Genomic DNA, 20,597 nt, shown 5'->3' with positions numbered 1-20,597 from the left:
CCATGTTTTAACGTGCCAATGCGTAGAACATCATCGTATCGAATGTTCCAGAATGCAATTTTGCGATCTTGAGACTTCAGACAAAATGGCGGCCGCTTGTGTCTATGCATTTCTTAAGACACATTTACGGTCATTTTAGGTCAGAATTAGCTTTTAAATATTGAAGTGCTGGATTATTCAGAATTATCAGGTATGTATACAACAAGTGATAGCCATGTGTACGCATTAATTATTGTAAATTGGTTGAGAATCAATATCAATGGTCTGAGGTAAATAAATGTGGACTAGTCACTAGTTTCACTTTTAACTTTACTGTGGTTCGAAAGAGTAAATTTGGGTAAAAAAATACGGAAATCGGACGCAGTATTAAAAATGTCGCATAAATCGAAGTACTATCGATGTAAAATACGAAAAATTGACTCGAAAGGCACACACAAACTGAATGTTTTGTGGGGAAATACTACCGCCAGTCAGTCGAGTTATGGAGGTTTCGGTAAATGACAAGTTCGGTAAATTGGATTTATATAGTAAATGCCGTGGAGGTTCGGTAAATTGGTATAAATAGGGATTGTTGCACCTATAGTCGATAAGCGTGTACATTAATTGAGTTGTTTGGCAGAAATTAAATTATCAGATTAAAATGTACAGAGTTGATGTTATCAATTTAGAGATGTTTGCTTAGTGTTAATATTAAATATCCAGGCTTTGCAACCTATTCATATTCTAATCAAGGGAGGTAATTTATATATAAAAAGTTCATCTTTAGGTCATGATTTTTTTGTTTTAAATATATATTTTTATACAATAGTTGGAAAAACCTTAATTAAAGTGTATCAGATAAAAAAATATTTTTATCCAATATATTTTGTTTCTTATATGAATAAATTTTTTGCTTATTTTTCTTACAAGCAGGTCAGCACATAAGGTAGTCGGGAAGACCTGTAAATAAATTTTATGAAAAAGAAAAAAAGACCTGTAAATAAACTCTGACATTCACACACACTTTTAATACAAAAGTTTACATTGATATGCCTTAATAATTAATTTATATTGTACTGTGTCATAAATGTATCTTATTTATATGTGGCTACGCCCTTAATTTTTGTTTAAATGAAATGAAAGATTCAAATATGTCCTATATATATTGTATCCATGTTTTAAATGTGTCCTATTTATAATATATGGTAAATAAAATGGATTACAAAATTAATCAGTTAGTATTTTTTTATTCAACGGATTTGTTCAGGCAAAAATGAAATCAATTATTTTGGCCGTAAATCCCATTGTTCCAATACAGTAGCCAAGTGCCTGTGTATTAAGCTGATAAGATAGGGATCACCACTGCAGGTTGCTAATACACAGTGTATTCATTCGGGTCTGCTGGCGTTATGTTAGATGTCATTTTTATCAGTTTTTAATTATGTGTAATTTAATTCGCATATCTTTGCTCAACTCAACGTTCAATGGCACTTTTTAAATTCAATCTATATTTTTTTGGTTTGGTACCTACAATTTCCAAAAAAAATTCGTTTTAGAAAGTTCTGAGGTAGCTCATTCATGCCCCTTAATTCTTTACCCAAGGCAAAGCATTAATTAATCAACTCAAAATTAATCCACAGTTTGCAAATATATGCCCCTGATGTTATTGTAAGCCAATAATAGGTGTCATTAACACCTCATTGTAGGTATACCACCTCTATAGAAACCAATTTACCGAAACCTCCACGGCATTTACTATATAAATCCAATTTACCGAACTTGTCATTTACCGAAACCTCCAGCACCCAGTCAGTCCACGGTTAACCCAGAATCTGACTCGCCCATTATCAAGCAAGTGATGAACATTTGCCACTGCCAGATTCAGAGTCACTACCCTTTGTAGCTTCTTAACATTTGGCAACTTGAATTTTGAATAAAAATATGTTGGATGCAGGTTCTTCGACTGTGAATATTCATAAAAAATCCTTAATGACATATCAAGCTATGTATTTTATTTGAACTTCAAGCATAACAAAGTCTGTGTTTTTTTTTTATCATACACATACTTACGTTAGCACTGGACAACGACTGTTACATGTTAAAAAAACAGTTTAATCCTTTCGTAGCATTTTTGGGCAATACCTATGTGTGAAAACATTAGCTTTAATAAGAAAAAATCAGATTTTTTTTTCCCAAATAATGCTTTCTTCGATGAAAATTCTTCCCAATTTGGAAGATTTTGCGACTCGAAAAATCCCAATTTTGCTAGGTACTTTTTCCCTAAATAGACAGAAAAAGGCCTGATTAGCACTAGAACCTTGAAACTTACACACATGGTAGCTATGAGCATATGTGCAGCCCTGCACTATTTAGAATTTTGATCTGACCCCTGGGTTAAAAGTTCTGGGAGTTGGGGTGGGGCCGGGTCAGAGATTTTTACTCATTTTTTTAGGTAATTTTACTATAATATCTTCATTTCTACACAGATTGTCTTTAAATAGATACTGAACCTCTCTTATGACAATACGGTCAATTTCAACTATGCATGGCCCAATTACCAACCCTGGGGCGCCCCGCCCACATAGGCCATGCCCACCCAAAATTGCAGTTTTACTATAATTTCTTCATTTCTACACCGATTCACTTCAAATTGATACTGAACCTCTCTTATGACAATATGGTCAATCTCAGCTATGCGTGGCCCCATTACCAACCCTGGGGCGCCCCGCCAAAATAGGCCACGCCCACCCAAAATTGCCTTTTACTATAATTTCTGGTGAATCATAATTTCTTCATTTCTACACCGATTTACTTCAAATTGCTACTGAACCTCTCTTATGACAATACAGTCAATCTCAACTATGTATGGCCCCATTACCAGGGATCATATTTTTTTCGGTTTTGTCGGTCCTAGACCGATTGGGGTCATGAAAGACCAATTGAAAATCCCTGAGTCGGTCCGATTCTGTATGCTTAAATTCCCATGTCATGAGATCGATTGTGAGTTACTTACACAGTGCACATGCTAACACACCCTAATTACATTCTTATCTTGATAAGGTGCGATAAACCAATCGCTGCAGTCTCTAAACCTGTCAGGACCGGTTTATTGCACGTTAGATCAAGAATCAAAATCTTGTGAACAGCGGATTAAAGACGTGTCCGAAATTAATGAGGGTGGTTGAAAATTTGCCAACTGTAAAAGGCCTGTGATGTACATATCATATCGATCGATTATCGGTGTCATTGTGTGTCTATTGATAGTTATCATTGTTATAGCGGTTTCTTTGTTTTGTCTGCTAAGGTGTCTGCGCGCACTGGTTTAAAATCAGGCCTTTGGTCTTTAATGTTAATTGACGTTCTTGTGAGACAAAACAATATGTTGCGATTGTTATGTATTGTTATCATGCCGTGAAACTGTAATAAATTTCATAATACAACTGTACCCGAGATAAAAGTAAAAAACAATTATTTGGTTTTTCTCAGTTGAATTATCCGAAGGGATATTAAAAAATTATAACTCTCTGATTATACTCCTTTAATTGACGTTTCGGCATAATGCCTTTATCAAAACATTGGAAAATATATGTTAACTACATTTTTACGTCTTTTGACTGCACAATTTAAATAACAAAGAAAAATGTTTTTAAACGTCAAATGACGTTGTACATGATGACGTCATAAATGGCGTTATATAAAATGGCGCCAAAAAATGTAAAAATTCGCCAAAAATGAAATGACGTTAAACACTTACATATTGTATCTTAATCTTATGTTAAATGTGTGCTTTATATATTTAATAAATTGATATTTTACAATAAAACAAACATCATCATTTGTAATTATAATCTACCTAAACTTATTATCATAAATTAAATAGGGTAAACTTATTTAATGACTCTAATTATTTCAATCCATATCTATGTATAATATTCTAATGATATTTGATTAAATAATCATATATACTTGCTATTTTATATATCATATACACATTATGGACAAGATAAATTGCATAAAGTACTATTATTTTTACATTCATTTTTGTTGATGATTAATATAAAATGTTTTTCACATATATTTTTTACAAGATAGTTTCCCGTAGCAGGACATCAAGTTGATTTTTTGTATTTAGTCCATTTGGTGATTGCGTTTGAAACTTCTTTATGAATTCCAATTCTTTAATAAGTCTGTAATAATGGGAACTGTCTCTTATTTGTGTTAACACTGATACACCCATATCCTGCACTCTGTGGCCAGCACCATTGAAATTTAACATAAGATTAAGATACAATATGTAAGTGTTTAACGTCATTTCATTTTTGGCGAATTTTTACATTTTTTGGCGCCATTTTATATAACGCCATTGATGACGTCATCATGTACAACGTCATTTGACGTTTAAAAACATTTTTCTTTGTTATTTAAATTGTGTAGTCAAAAGACGTAAAAATGTAGTTAACATATATTTTCCAATGTTTTGATAAAGGCATTATGCCGAAACGTCAATTAAAGGAGTATAATCAGAGAGTTATTATTTGGTTTTTGTTATTGTCTATAGCCAACCTCCGCACAGACATTATTTTGGTTCCCTGTATGTTTGTGTGCTATTATCGAGTTGACGATTTAAAACATCGGTATAGACCTACACAGATTAATAATAGTTGACAACAATGAAAAAAATGTCTAATGAAAACAGCACAAACAACAATAAAAAAGCAAATTTAAATCCAGACCGATTGATGTTGCGGGAAAATATGATCCCTGCCCATTACCAACCCTGTGGCACCCCGCCCACATAGGCCACGCCCATCCAAAATTGCCTTTTACTATATTTTCTTCATTTCTACACCGATTCACTTCTAATTGATACTGAACCTCTCTATGACAATATGGTCAATCTCAACTATGCATGGCCCCATTACCAACCCTGGGGCGCCCCTGGGTCAAACATGCGGCGTGGGGATACGCGTCGGCCTCTGCAGCGCCATTTGTAGTTAGTTTTTCAATTAACAAGGAAAAAATAATTGTATAATTGTCGGACAATCTTTGAACGGTACATCACTTAAAGCAATCCATGTTCGGTCATTTATTAGAACTAAAATAGCCTCATATCTTTCAGATGCAATTTCTTCTGATGTTATGAGAAAATACAACAATGGGTTAACCAAAAAATGGGTAAGTACCTTCATATACATGTATATATATGTTAAAGGGGCATATACCCGGTGGTTTGTAGTCTCCTTGTTTTTATTTTTCGGTCAGTACCTTGATGTAGGATCTGGTGATTTTGCTGACCATCTTTCTGTCTATCAATCAGTGGAATTAAGTTCACTGATTCTTTTAGCACCAACACAACTCCTGTTTTCCAAGTTGTCGCCCATTACCATCCTCATAAATCATCCAATCACATTTTAACCGCAAACTAATTTGGTTTACTTATTCAGTGCTGGAACCGAATTTTGAAGGCCTTTGCAAACAGTTTGGATCCAGATGAGACCCAACAGAATGTGGCGTCTCATCAGGATCCAAACTGTTTGCTATTCTGATAGTATTCTTTGAATTTTTTTTAAAGAAAATGCTAATTTTAGAAATTCAGTGGACGACATTTTAGCAGACGACAAATTTCCCAGCATGCAAAGGGTTAATTAGACTTTACCATGCCATTTAACAACAATTAGATGTTGTCTTTGCTGTTGCTGTACAACCAGGGGTTTTTTTTAGAGAAAGGGGAAGACGCTGGACGCTGGGTGAAAGGGGAAAAAAGAGTGCGAAAGAGACATTTTAGGGGAAAAAATAAAAACTGTTCATTTCAATGTCTATCACTCATCAAAAGTGGCTTGTCTCTGTCCTTTTTGTTCATAAACACATTTAACACGTATTAAAGTCAAAGTCCTTAATTAAGTTGCAGGTGTAGATCTAATTGTGGGAAATGTTTTCAACTATATTCCTGTACTGGGGCCGGGGGACGATGTCAATTTTGTGATTTCAATTTCATGATGAATGGGTTGACGATCTTGATCTGCTACCGTATTGGAAGGGAAAGGAGCGGCAGCTGCCGATTGACTAGTCCAAATAATTAGACGTAAGCTACCCCGCTTACGTCTAAACGGCTACCGTCGTTTTCCTATAGCAAATTGAGTTCAACTAAAACTTCAGTTTTTCTCGTTAAATCTTTGCTAATGCATAAAATTATCATTAATTAGACATATATGTGAGCGATTACCTCTTAAATGTGTAAAAATTGTGCTTTTAAACCACTTATGTACATTTTTAAAAATAAACATACACAACACACTTCGTGTGTTTGTCGTTTATAGAATTACATTGAATTATCTTGAACGAAATTATTTTTTAAATAGGTTACACATAACCAATTGTTGTTGTACAACAAACCACATCACTTTTTAGCTTTCTGTACTCTTTAATTAAATGGAACCTATATGTGTGTGTTAAAACTACCAGTTGTATCACGGAGTGTATATTGTTAGGAGATGAATCGAGTATTTGACCCTTACTGTAGTAAATTCAATCTTATGCAAAAACTATTCATCCGATTTTATTGGTTTATACGTTATCTTGTTGCTTATTAATTCCTCTTTCAAAAATATACGTTTTAGTATATTCACGTTGTTATTAATGGATTTATAGCGAGATAAACACAAGAAATAAACATTTTATGTTTTACCACCGCGCGTTTTACCGTATTGTGGCTATCGATTTTGTACAATTAGCGTACAGCGAAGCGCCGAGGTTATACATTTTGATGTACCCACTCACGTCTTTTGTTGAATTATAGTTTCATTTCTCGGCCGATTTTGACAAATTATATATCATTAGAAAGCTTACGTTACGTAGTAAACAGATATATAAATATATATTAAGTTTTTCTTCTGATTTCGACAGCCCGGCGAGTTATAACTTTAACTTTTTCAAATATCATACCGTTTTGGAGTTTTAGAATCTAGATTTACGGTTGACATGTTCGTACTTAATACCAATTTGTAGCGTTTATATTTGGAGTTCAGTTTTAAAAATTACATCTTGCTTAGGAGAATAGAATTCTGTATACGATAGAAAAAAAAATGTTTAAAAACGAAAGTAATTAAGGAATGAAGGCGGAAGAAAGTAGCGCGCGTTCCTAACGCACTGAACTGATGCTAGGGTCTCGGCGATTATGCTTTTGTTTAGAAACCGGCCATTGAATTTCCTTTGCCATGATTATTATATTTTTTATGATATATTGTAGTATTTTGTTCACGAAACATATCAATAAAGCTTATTATAAATAAATCTTAATAAATTAACTATTTCAGCTCTTGTTTATAACACAGAAAGGGTGTTAAATTTATGATGAAACAGCGTATATAGCGGACCCTCTCGATTTTATTCGGCTTTGCATGCATACTTGAAATAAAATGGGTGTCAAAAACATTCATCGTTTGCTGTTAATTATCAACGAGGGAAATATGTATAATTATATGAAATGTTATTTACCTTAAATTATCAATTTATTAAAGATTCTTGAAAATCACGGTCGGTGTTACGCGGGTCATTTCGTATTTTGACATTAGGGCATCATGTTCAACTATTCAAAATCAGATTTTGTTTCACTGGGACGATGACGGCTTTGATTTAGACAGGCAGACAGATAGTTTATTCAGACTTATACAACAGTACATCGTCTTCAACTCAAATATATAAATTATTTTTAGACGAATTGTTAGGTGATTACACATATAGCAGTGATGATTCTGAGAATGTTGCCATGTTTCTTATCCGTGTAATCTAGAGTCCGTGGTTTGAGCATTTTTATCGCGGTGTTCAATAAAAGATATCTCAATAATCTTGTTTATTGATAGATCTGTGGTTTTATTGCCCCTGTGTTCAGCACAAACCAATTGTCTCGTTATTATCAGATACTGTGCCGACCAATACTAAATAACACTATGGTGTCATACGTCACAGCAGGGACCTATACTTGTGATCATGGAGTCTAAGTGCAAGACTTAAAAAAGTATGTTGTTTTGCTTGCGGTTGTTAAAGCCAAAACGGGGCTCCCAACTGGAACAGCTGCTGATATTCAGATCTGAATACTTAAACTTATTGAGACCTTATTCTTAACCGTTGCGCGTTTTACGATATCGGATTTTAGGCGGGAATAAAACTCAGTGAAACTATTCAATTTCTTACACAACATTAAGCATATTAACAGTTATTGAAATTAACAATATCAGCGACATCTCTTTAAAGACTAAACACCTTTTCAAGTATCGAATTTAACATGTCAATAAAATATATTAATACCAAAAAAGGTTTCATTTAATATTGTTCACATTAAACCTTTAAATGAAAGTGTCGCTTTAACTATTTTCCGTGTCTTATTAAGCCGCGAATCGTTTGCTAAAAACAGTTAACAAAAAGGGCTACACGTTCTAATTCTTAATGAAATACAAAAATAAGTATAACATAATTAATAACGTCCATAAACACACACAGCAAGATCAAAGTTTTAATGGAAAACTAATATGACATTCCACGTAAATTATTATTTTCGTCTAAATCGAATACTATATATAGAGAAACAATGTATTTATAACCGACCAATGAGGTAACATTATGCAACTTTCAATTTACACAGTGCTATATGGCAACAATATGGAATTTGAACAGTGGTAGTGTTTTAAGGTCTGGACTATCATTACTTGTAAGTTTGTATAAACATTTTTCTAATGCAATTAGTAAAATAATGTTTATATTTTATGTTTAATAATTTATTGCATGATTATTCTGTGCTGTTATATGAATTTGATGCCGTTAAAGCTTCCGACATGAATTCATGTCGGAACGATGCTATTGCAAAATAACGTTAAACGATATGAGGTCGATGTAAATCGACCTCATATTTATAGGAGTACCGATTGACTACTTTCACTTTCACAATGTTCGATGTTGATTACCTCAGAATCCTGCTGGGTTATAACGGTTTTCGATGATTCTTTCCTTAAAAATGCCTCGATGCGTTCAGTATCTTCCGAGTCCGAATGTTTTATTTTGTTTGTGTAAGAACGCCAATTGTGAGACATTTTTTTCTGTTTTCACGTTTATATCTTGGCTTGCAGAAAGCCCGGATGAAAATTCGACTGGTTTCCGGTAATTTATTGATGAAACACCCTTCTCCCGCAAGACCGGTATCCAGTAAAATAGTCACATGATTATTACGATTAGTTGCCCAGTTTACATGACGTAATTTAAGAGCTATATTTAGAATAACTGGGATTCCCAGATTTTTTGTGTTCGTTCGTGGAGAGAGAGAGAAAGATCGTTGTACATGGTGCAAATTGGATAATTGTCGAATGCTCAAAGGAAAAATAAACATTTCTTTGAGAGAAAATATTATATTTTGGTGAAAAATGATATTTTTAGTGGGGAAATTGTATTTTGAGGGGAAAAATTCTGGTAGGGGAAGACGCCGAATATCGGCGTCACTTTCTTAGTAAAAAAAACCCCTGACAACCTACTATAATAAGCCAACAACACTTAAACCATTACCTTGATCTTATCTGGACTTCAAGCTATGCCATCCGTTCCTGATGCTGACAGTAGATATATATAGTTTTAACTATTATCATCACAGTTGGAGTTCTGTTATCAACTCATTGATACATTCACAGTTATTTGCTTATGACCATCCCCAATCCTCATATACATGTCTCACTAAATCATTTATCTCTTTTTTTATTACTCCAAGTAGGCTGGCATATAGCAGTCTGTAGTATTGTCTGTCTGTCTGTCCGTCCAGCATTGTATTTTCTGGACACAATTAGGATATTGTTCTAATATTTGGTAAGTGTGTCCACCTACATTACCTACGGATGAAGTGTAAAATTTGTTCTGGTCCGTGGATTTTTGACGGAAGTTATGGGCCATGGTCTTAGAAATTGTTTCTATAATAACCGTTTTCAGAAGATTTTTTCAGATATTTAGCTGATTTTCGGTATGTGACTCTACCTACATGACTTACAGATGAGTACAATTTATTCTGGTCCTTTGTTTTTTTACGAAGTTAATGGGCCATGGACTTTCACATTTTCTCTATAATAACTGTTTTCTTGATGGTTTTTTAGGCAACCCTTTTTGATATTGAGCTGATTTTTGGTATTTGAGTCTACCTACATGACCTACAGATCAGGCCTGTAGCCAGGGTTAAGAAAAGGGGTGTGTGAATTTTCCCATCAACGATTGTTATTTAGCAACAAAGAGGTGAAAGGGGTAGGTGCGGTTTGGAGGTCCTTCCCCTAGAAAATTTTGATAATGAAATGTAAGATCCTGCATTCTGGTGACTTTTTATCTGTATTTAGAGACTGAAGTTACAGAGCATTTTTATTTGAAATTTCACTTTCACTGACCATACTCGGTGAGTGATCGACATGAATATTATATAACATACATGTATTCCCCACTACCATTTTTCAATAATCACCTTTTTCCATCAGTCACGGAAATACATTATTATTCCCTGCCATAGGCGGTGGGATATTGTTTTGGCGTTGTCCGTCCGTCTGTCCTTCCGGCACTTTTGTGTCCGGAGCCATATCTTGGAAGTGCTTTGGCGGATTTCATTGAAACTTGGTATGAGTATATATATGGATAAGAGGATGATGCACTTCAAATGGCATTGTACACCATCTGTTAATAACGGAGTTATGGCTGTTTGTATTTTGCAAAAAATGCTTTTTAATATAAGCTTAGAGCTTTATCTCCATTAACACATATGAGCCAGATACCATGAAACTTGCCATAGTCATTCTCAATCATCTGGGAGTGCATGCTTCACACCCATAATCCTAGGGGCTAAGGTTAAGGTCACACATTAAGGTCAAAAGTCACACATTTGATGAATTATTTATTATTTAGTCATTCGTTTACTATGCATCAAGGGATTCTTTAATAACTGTCCAAAAATGTTTTCCATTTTCTAGCTGAATGTAAAATATTAGATCCAGGTTCATGGTCAAAGTCACAGTCACACACAAAGCTCCTCATCACACATTTTGATAAAATATGCCTTATTTGGTAAGGATTCTACCATACTAAAATGGATTCTCAAAATGTCCTAATGTAATTGTTCTCAATGATCAGGCAGGCCTATTTGTTTTTAACCAAAGTCAAGGTCACACATCAAAGGTCACACATTTGTAGAAGTATTTATTATTTAGCCATTATTTTACTATGCATCAGTGGATTCTGTAATAACCTTCCATAATTTTTCTCCATCTTCTTCCTTGCTGTGTGAGGTATGTAAGATTCATGTCTAGGGTTAAGGTCAAGGTTCATGTCTAGGGTTAAGGTCGATGTCATGCAATATACTTCATGTAAGGTCATACGATTCACATCAAGGGTCAAGGTTACACAAATGCTTCATGTAAGGTCGTACGTTAAACCCCTAAACTGACCAGCATTTTTTCCAGAATTATGTATACATCTTTGTACTTAGAAATTACAGGTTAGAGATTTTGTGTTCCAACAAGGGAGAGCATATAGTTGCTGACTTGTCTGTCCTTCCTTCTTTCATAATTTTATCTGGAGGAGGATATTGTTTTGGCGTTGTCCATCCTTTCTTTTATCTGGATGAGATTGTTTAAGCGTTGTCCATCTGTCCAGAAAACTTTTGTGTCCAGAAGCATATTGTGGAACTTCTTTCTTGCATTTCAATGAAATTAATTTGGCGGGGGATATCAATTCAACGAATTTGCTTGTTTTATATGGTTTTTGACCCTACACTAGTATGGGCGCACAAACTTTGTTTACAATGCAACAACAAATTTTTAGAATGTAAAATCTATCAATAAAAACGGTATAAAATATCATAATTTTTTGGAATCTTGACAGAATTGGTGTATTTTACCTTTCCAATATTCTACCATTCATAGATAAATCAAATTAAAAGGAAATATTTATGCCCCCCTTCGAAGAAGAGGGGGTATATTGTTTTGCTTTTATCGGTCGGTAGGTCGGTCGGTCCGTCCACCAAATGGTTTCCGGATGATAACTCTAGATCGTAACGCCAAGGATCATGAAACTTCATAGGTACATTGATCATGACTCGCAGATGACCCCTATTGATTTTCAGGTCACTAGGTCAAAGGTCAATGTCACGGTGACTCGAACCAGTAAAATGGTTTCTGGATGATAACTCAAGAACGCTCAACCCTAGGATCATGAAACTTCATAGGTGCATTGATCATGACTTGCAGATGACCCCTATTGATTTTCAGGTCACTAGGTCAAAGGTCAAGGTCACGGTGACTCGAATCAGTAAAATGGTTTCCGGATGATAACTCAAGAACACTTATGCCTAGGATCATGAAACTTCATAGGTACATTGATCATGACTCGCAGATGACCCCTATTGATTTTCAGGTCACTAGGTCAAAGGTCAAGGTCACGGTGACTCGAACCAGTAAAATGGTTTCCGGATGATAACTCAAGAACGCTTATGCCTAGGATCATGAAACTTCATAGGTACATTGATCATGATTCGCAGATGACCCCTATTGATTTTCAGGTCACTAGGTCAAAGGTCAAGGTCACGGTGACTAACCAGTAAAATGGTTTCCGGATGATAACTCAAGAACGCTTAAGCGTAGGATCATGAAACTTCATAGGTACATTGATCATGACTCGCAGATGACCCCTATTGATTTTCAGGTCACTATGTCAAAGGTCAAGGTCACAGTGACTCTAAATAGTAAAATGGTTTCCGGATGATAACTCAAGAATGCTTATGCCTAGGATCATGAAACTTCATAGGTACATTGATCATGACTGGCAGATGACTCCTTTTAATTTTCAGGTCAATAGGTCAAAGGTCAAGGTCACAGTGATTGAAACAGTAAAATGGTTTCCTGATGATAACTCAAGAATAATTAGGCCTAGGATCGTGAAACTTCATAGGTACATTGCGCATGACTGGCAGATGGCCTCTATTGATTTTCAGGTACATGTAACTAGGTCAAAGGTCAAGGTCACAGTGACAAAAAACGGATTCACACAATGGCTACCACTACAACTTACAGCCCATATGGGGGGCATGCATGTTTGACAAAAGGTTTTTTTTCCACTATTTGGGAAGATAGCCCATGGCTTTGGAATTGGGAATTTTATCGGCATTTTCATGAAATTGGGAAAATTAATTCAGTAGCCTTTTTTTCCACACGTAAAGTCCACTAATTAGGGAAATACTTAATTTGATATAACACTTTATAATCATTAAAATTAAAAGAACAAAATCATAAAATACTTTGTTAGATGTAATTGAATTAAAATTGCGATAAATACGCACAAGACACTTCTTTCTAAAAAAAAAAAAAAAAAAAAAAAATTTCTTTTTTGGGGAGGGGGGAAATTGGGAATTTTTTTGTCACATTTTGGGAAAAAAGTATACTTTTTGGGATTGGGAACATAGCCGAATTTCGGCTATAAAATGGAGCCAAAAAAAACCCTGGACAAACAGCCCTTGTTGACTTTTTTTGTTCAAAACAATTGCTTGTCTGCTACTTTGGATATTACCAGAGGCCCAGCATTGCTTTAAATGTGCTAATAGTGTATTGTACAACAAACACTGATTAACCAGTAAGTGAGGAAGTAAATATTTGTATGAGCACTTGCGCAAGTGAAAATCTCTTATTTTTCTCATTTACTGAGAAAAAAATTCGGAGTATTACCCAGAAAGCAATCAAATGTGCTTTTATTGTATATGCTGTTGATTTATTTTTTCCTATCAGTGCTAGGGTTAAAATTCGGTCACTTCAAGGGGGAGGTTGTGCAACGGCCTGGTTAGCTTGCCCTGATAGTGAGGTGTCCCTGGTTGGAGTCATGGACCGGTCACCCTGTGACATCTGGTGCCCAACAGGGGCTGTGATGTTACCTGGGTATACTTAAGAGGCCCACTGTTATTTATTTGAATCCTGATTACCTGTATTGGAAGATTAATAGTATATTTGAATGGGGGTGTATGTCACAGTACAAACTGGGTCGCGTTTGGGGAGATATTGTGTGGTGCAAGGGTAAGCACTGTCCCAGAATGGTGGAAAAATATTTGCCAGATGTTTAAGTCACAACTGTAACAGGAAAAGACTATTGTGTACTTTCACAATAGTTGTTATTCTTAACTCTGTGAAAACTGCTTTAATAGCTAGTTACGATAAGGTCAACATAAAATGGCCTCAATTCATTTGGTTATTTATGGTGATTGAAATTACTTTCCCGTCGAATCTTTTGTCAGTATGCAAATATTCTTATGGTTCAAGTGCATATATTAACAGTAAAGGGTAGATTTGAGTTGGAGATCAGTTGAGTTCTGAAAAAAGGTATATTTTTGGGATTATATATGTGTTTCAATCATGTTACACATAAGAACCTATTCACTCATCACTGGTAGTTTTTTTCTGTAAGTACCAAAAACTTCCTTTTTTACTGGTAACAGTACTTAAAGCGGGTATATACGATTTTGTCAAATATTTATGAATTTATATAAACTGTGTAAAAAACTTATTATATATATATTTCAATATAAATTAAAATAAAAGTTAAGAAGAACATGTGTCGAAAAATGGGAAATAAGCCAGATATTTCATTCTGAAATTGAAAACGTCTGTACAGCCGAATTCGCCAGCATGTATACTATACATGTACGATGTGCATCTAAACTTACGAGGGGTGTTCCAGAAGTTCGTGGATTTTCGCTATAACTTTCATTTGGTAACATAAATGGACAAACAAATAGCATGTTAAGAATATTTCGTCCTTTCCAAATCTACTCTCCAAATATCATTGAAATACATAAAACAATAAATATATATCAGTGATTTAAACATGTGCACAATGCGCACACCGACGCACGTGTAACGTTTCTGTTCAACGTCAATGACGTTATGAAGTTAACAACTGTCAAATCTTTTCAACATAATCACCTCCAACGCGAATGCACTTTATGTGTCGGGAAATCCACTTGTCAAAAGTGTCTCTATACCAGTCAGCGTCAAAAGACAACAAGATTTGCTTTGCTGCAACTGTAAGTTCCTGTTTACTTGCAAAGCGAATACCACGCAACTGTGATTTAACATCCGGGAAGACGCGGAAGTCCATAGGGGCCAAATCCGGGCTGTAAGGAGGACTTAGGCGCTGTAACGTGAAATTTGCCGTAAATTCTGTTTATCAACGACATTTAAACCAAATTTAAATTCGCATAACGCTCATACTTATAATAAAATACACACGTGCGCAGCATGTCGTTACTGAGGTCTCTATTGCATCGCGTTTCAAACGCGCTTTATGGAATTCATGCATTTTTAGCTTATATATAAAGTCCGTGATAATTGGTTTGTATAATATGTAAATTTCATTGACTTTTACCAGCAAACTAATAAGTTATAGCAAAAATCCACGAACTTCTGGAACACCCCTCGTAGTTTAACGGTTTATAATACAAAGACGAATGCTTCGGTTATTGTAGGAAAATATGTACGTCACTATCGGCTCGGGGCGCTAAATTGTCTTTGCTGCATTTTATAAAATTCGGCTTTAATGTATAATTTTTCTTGCCTATTTTGTGTTATTGTAACATATTTTATCAATATATTACAATTAAACACATATAAAAACTCGTATATACCCGCTTTAATACCCTAGATAAGTACAGGTACTGATATTATTGTAATTATAATAATATTTATTGCATCTACACTACTTCTTCAATTGCATTGCGTGCCTCTCATTTGATATTTAATATTCAAACTGCAGGTGACTCAGACTCCGAATCGGATGCGGAGTACGCAGGAATAGAGCAGCCCCCAATAATTCACCAGCTGAAGAGGATCCTGGATGAGTACAGGAACGATGTACAGATCATCAAGGTAAGAAACTGTGAGTACAGGAATGATGTACAGATCATCAAGGTAAGAAACTGTGAGTACAGAAATGATGTACAGATCATCAAGGTAAGAAACTGTGAGTACAGGAATGATGTACAGATCATCAAGACAGGTAACTGTGAGTACAGGAATGATGTACAGATCATCAAGGTAAGAAACTGTGAGCACATGAATGATGTACAGATCATCAAGATAAGAAACTGTGAGAACAGGAATGATGTACAGATCATCAAGACAGGTAACTGTGAGTAAAAGAATGATGTACAAATCAGCAAAACAGGTAACTGTGAGTAAAGGAATGGCAAACAGATCTTCAAGAGAGGTAACTGAGAGTAAAGGAATGATGTACAGATCATCAAGATAGGTAACTGTGAGTAAAGGAATGATGTACAGATCTTCCCGGTAAGAAACTGTAAGTACAGGAATGATGTACAGATCATCAAGGTAAGAAAGTGTTTGTACAGAAATGATGTACAGATCATTAAGGTAAGAAAGTGCAAGTACAGGAATGATGTACAGATCATCAAGGTAAGAAACTGTGAGTACAGGAATGATGTACAGATCATCAAGGTAAGAAATTGTAAGTACAGGAATGATGTATAGATCTTCAGGATAGGTAACTCAGAGTAAAGGAATGATGTAGAGATCATCAAGGTAAGAACCTGTTAGTACAGGAATGCTGTACAGATCTTCAAGGTAAGAAACTGTGAGTACAGGAATAATGTACAGATCAACAATATTAAAACGGTGAGTACAGAAATGATGTACAGATCATGAAGGTAGGAACCTGTGAGTACAGAAATGATGTACAGATCATCAAGGTAGGTAACTGTGAGTAAAGGAATGATGTACAGATCATCAAGGTAAGAAACACTGTGAGTTAAGGAATGATGTACAGATCTTCAAGACAGGTAACTGTGAGTAAAAGAATGATGTACACATCAGCAAAATAGGTAACTGTGAGTAAAGGAATGGCAAACAGATCTTCAAGAGAGGTAACTGTGAGTAAAGGAATAATGTACAGATCATCAAAATAGGTAACTGTGAGTAAAGGAATGACAAACAGATCTTCAAGATAGGTAACTGTGTGTACAGGAATGATGTACACAGCAGCAAGGTAAGAAACTGTGAGTACAGAAATGATGTAGAGATCATCAAGGTAAGAAACTGTGAGTAAAGGAATGATGTACAGATCATGAAGGTAGGTAACTGTGAGTACAGGAATAATGTACTGATCATCAAGGTCAGGAACTCCGAGCACAGCAATGATGTACCGATCATCAAGGTAAGAAACTGTAGGTACAGGGATGATGTACAGATCATCAAGACAGATAATTGTGAGTACAGGAATGATGTATAGATCATAAAAATAAAGTATACAATGTTCTTTTTATCCCCCACCAAAGGCAGAGGAATATTGAATTGGCTTTTTCCGTCCAACTATTCGTCCATCAGTCTTTATCACAATTTTCAAATAGGCGGGGGATATCAATTCAACAAAGTTGCATGTTTAAATTCTTTTTGTGCTCCTTTTAAGATGGCATTTAGCAGTCAGACTGTCTGTTAGTGTGTCAGTTATTCCGTTTTTAGAGGTTTTATTTCTAAACACTTTCAGATATGTACCCAATTTTTGGTGTTTGAGTCTACCTGCATGACTTACAGATAATTACTGTGTAAGATGTGTTCTGGTTCATTGATTTTAGACAAAGTTACGTGCGTTGATCGTAGGAAATGTCTTTAAAAATCACTTTTTTTTTAACGCGTTCACATACTGACCTTCTTTTGGTGTGTGAAATTACCTACATGACTTATAGATCAAGCTCAAGTTTGGTTCCGCCCCCTTGATTTTTGACAAAATAACTGGCCTTAAACATAACAATTTTCTCTAAAATAGCTATGTGTTCAGCTTCAAAGTGCAGAAGGTGTCATTGTGTTTCACAAACTGAAACATAGCTCTTGTTTTTTGCTTTAAATGTGTGTAAAGCATTATTCCCAATACGAAATTCTTCTATTTGTTTGGTACATGACCAGTTCACATTAGTGAACAAAATCAATGACATTGGCAACATACTTGACATGACATTGAACATTTTAGGTGATATAACAAGGCAAACCTATTTTTGTCAATATTATTTTTTTTTAATTGGTGCTTGTTTTTTCTTTCATTATGTGTGAGCTGTTTTGTACATTTACTTCAATGGGTTAAAGGAGCTCGTGCAGAATGCAGATGATGCAGGTGCTACAGAGCTGAAGGTTTTGTACGAGGGGGACACATTCAACCATGAGGATGGAGGCAAGAAAGCAAGATACAGGAAGTTCTTTCAGGTAAGTGATTTACCAAAACATGATACAGTGTAGTTGTGGCACTTTGTTATAAGAGTTGATTTGATGATTTTCTGTAATTGTTTGTTTATGCGTTCAGTGCTTGGGGTATACTTTCACACAAAGAATGGTTGTTATTGTTGTACATAGAAGAATTTAGTGTTGATGATTTTCTATGAAATGCTTTGGTTATAACTGATATGGGAGATTTGAAACTTGCTTTTCTACAAAATACTTGTGTTATAGCAGGTATGGGAGATGAATTAGGAGCTTAATTCATGAGTTTTCAGAGAAGTTATAATTTTCCAGCATGGTTCAGCCCTGAGTTAAAATATTAATTTTTGTTGATATGGAGTGAATGAAATCGATAATCTAATGAAACCAACACATTTCCTTTAATTTTTATACTTTTTGATTTATAACATTTTAAATTGTTTTGATTTGAAATTGGACAAATATCATCACAATGTGATGAATAATGATCACATTTTGCAAGACTGAGAAAGAAAAATAATTTTTACTTGTATTCTTCACTCTTACGAACAATGGATTTCCAGCTTTAAATCACTAAATATTTTCCCCATATTTACCACAGAAAAGTACATAATAGAAGTAAATATGTAATTTAAGCTGTTTTAATAATCCATTTAGCGGAAATTATTTATTTTTTGTCCATATAAAGTAACTTAAAAAAATAAAATTTAAAAAATAATAATATTTATTGAAAGTTCTAGGGAAGTAAGATTGTATATATTATAACACTACCAAGGCCTTTTTCTAATGCTCGAAATAGTTAAACCAGTTCTCTAGGCTCAGTATACATAACTGTTTTCCCCTATTCTGACCGATTAAATGTCAAAGGTAAAAGATTTGTAGTGTTATTTTTATGTCCCCCACCACTATAGTAGGGGACATACTGTTTTTGCCCTGTCTGTTGGTTTGTGTGTTTGTTTGCCCCTGAACTTTAACATTTTGCCATAACTTTTGCAATATTGAAGATAACAACTTCATAATTGGCATACATGTGTATCTCGTGGAGCTGCACATTTTCAGTGGTGGTAGGTCAAGGTCATCCTTCAAGGTCATAGGTCAAATATATAGCTTCAAAGCGGCACAGAAGGGGACATAGTGTTTCTGACAAACACATATCTTGTTTAAACATGAAAGTAAAATATGAGTTTTCAGTGTTGTACAGCTGATTTTCAGACTATTGTACCATTAGGCATCCTGTAAGTTTACTGTTGTTTACAAGGGAGAGCACTTATGTCTGATTGTCAGAATAATTGTACAGTATTATAGTCTAGTAGGAACAGAAGCTCATGGCACATGGTGGAAAGTTTGTAATATTCTGACAATGTTCTACATTGTCTTGGGTAAAAGGTAAAATAGTATTTTTGTTCCCACAAGAAATTGTGTTCTTATTGGGTCTAAATCAAAGATGGCCGCCCATAAATACCATGTTTTTACAGATGACACAAACGACAGATATTTTGCACCATTGTAAATAGTAATTTCAATGTAAGCAATTGATAACATATAAGTTTGAGAACACAAATAAGTTTTTTGGTGAAATATCATACTTTTAATGAAACAAATGTCTGAATACATGAGAAATCTTCATGGGTAAAAACACATGTAATGTTTTCCCATGACATCTTTTAATTTGTACATGTAAATGTGACAGTTTAGACATAACTACATCCTAAATATGTATTTGAACAACCACAAGACTAAGGAATATAATAAGTTAAAAAAAAAGTAATTTATTTGTCAATGTGGCAGACAACACATAAACATTTCACTTTTCTGAGTGGCACCAACAATAATATAAAAACTGCCATATGTTATATTATCTTTAAACGTTAATGTCAAAAAATGTTGTTACAATCTGTTTAAAAAAAGCAATGTTATTATAAAATATGTAATAGTTTTTGTGTAATGTTGGTTGACAAAACTTTCAATCACTTAATAGTGGGGACGGCGAAGCTCATTTGTCGATCAGGGAATTGTGAGTTCACTTCTCTGATTAGATTGGCTAGGTTTCCACAGATATTGAGAGTAGGTTAAAGATCAGTAGTTCTATGACTGAAATTGTGCCAAACATCCACTTTAAGCCCATAATCATACATTTAAATGATCCATTGTAGGCCCCTGCTCTGGTGTTCTACAACAATGCCAAGTTCACAGAAGTGGACTGGAAAGGCATTCGCCAGATTTACAGCAGCAACAAGGCGGATGATCCGATGAAAATTGGCAAGTTTGGCTTGGGCTTCAAGTCTGTATTTCATCTAACAGGTAAGCAAAGTTATCATTCATTTTGATGGCTGGTCATCTCTATTTTTTGTCCAATATCAAAGTCCTCGT

The 20,597-nt window shown here is 34.8% G+C and overlaps 1 protein-coding gene across 1 annotated transcript in view; it reads left to right on the top strand.

The window, feature by feature from the left end:
* The window catches only part of LOC127881440 (sacsin-like), a 61,596-nt gene that overhangs the window by 11,507 nt on the left and 29,492 nt on the right, over window positions 1–20,597 (top strand). Inside the window, exons 2-5 of the mRNA XM_052429335.1 lie at window positions 5,099–5,154; window positions 15,781–15,893; window positions 18,120–18,236; window positions 20,381–20,528. Of these exons, the coding sequence (XP_052285295.1) occupies window positions 5,151–5,154; window positions 15,781–15,893; window positions 18,120–18,236; window positions 20,381–20,528 (382 nt within the window). The 5' untranslated portion in view covers window positions 5,099–5,150. The remainder of the gene's footprint in view (window positions 1–5,098; window positions 5,155–15,780; window positions 15,894–18,119; window positions 18,237–20,380; window positions 20,529–20,597) is intronic.

This window comes from Dreissena polymorpha, chromosome 5 (genome assembly GCF_020536995.1).
Source record: "Dreissena polymorpha isolate Duluth1 chromosome 5, UMN_Dpol_1.0, whole genome shotgun sequence".
NCBI classification, from domain to species: domain Eukaryota; kingdom Metazoa; phylum Mollusca; class Bivalvia; order Myida; family Dreissenidae; genus Dreissena; species Dreissena polymorpha.
The sequence above is the reverse complement of the archived record's forward strand: the minus strand, read 5'-3'. Positions and strand labels throughout refer to the sequence as shown.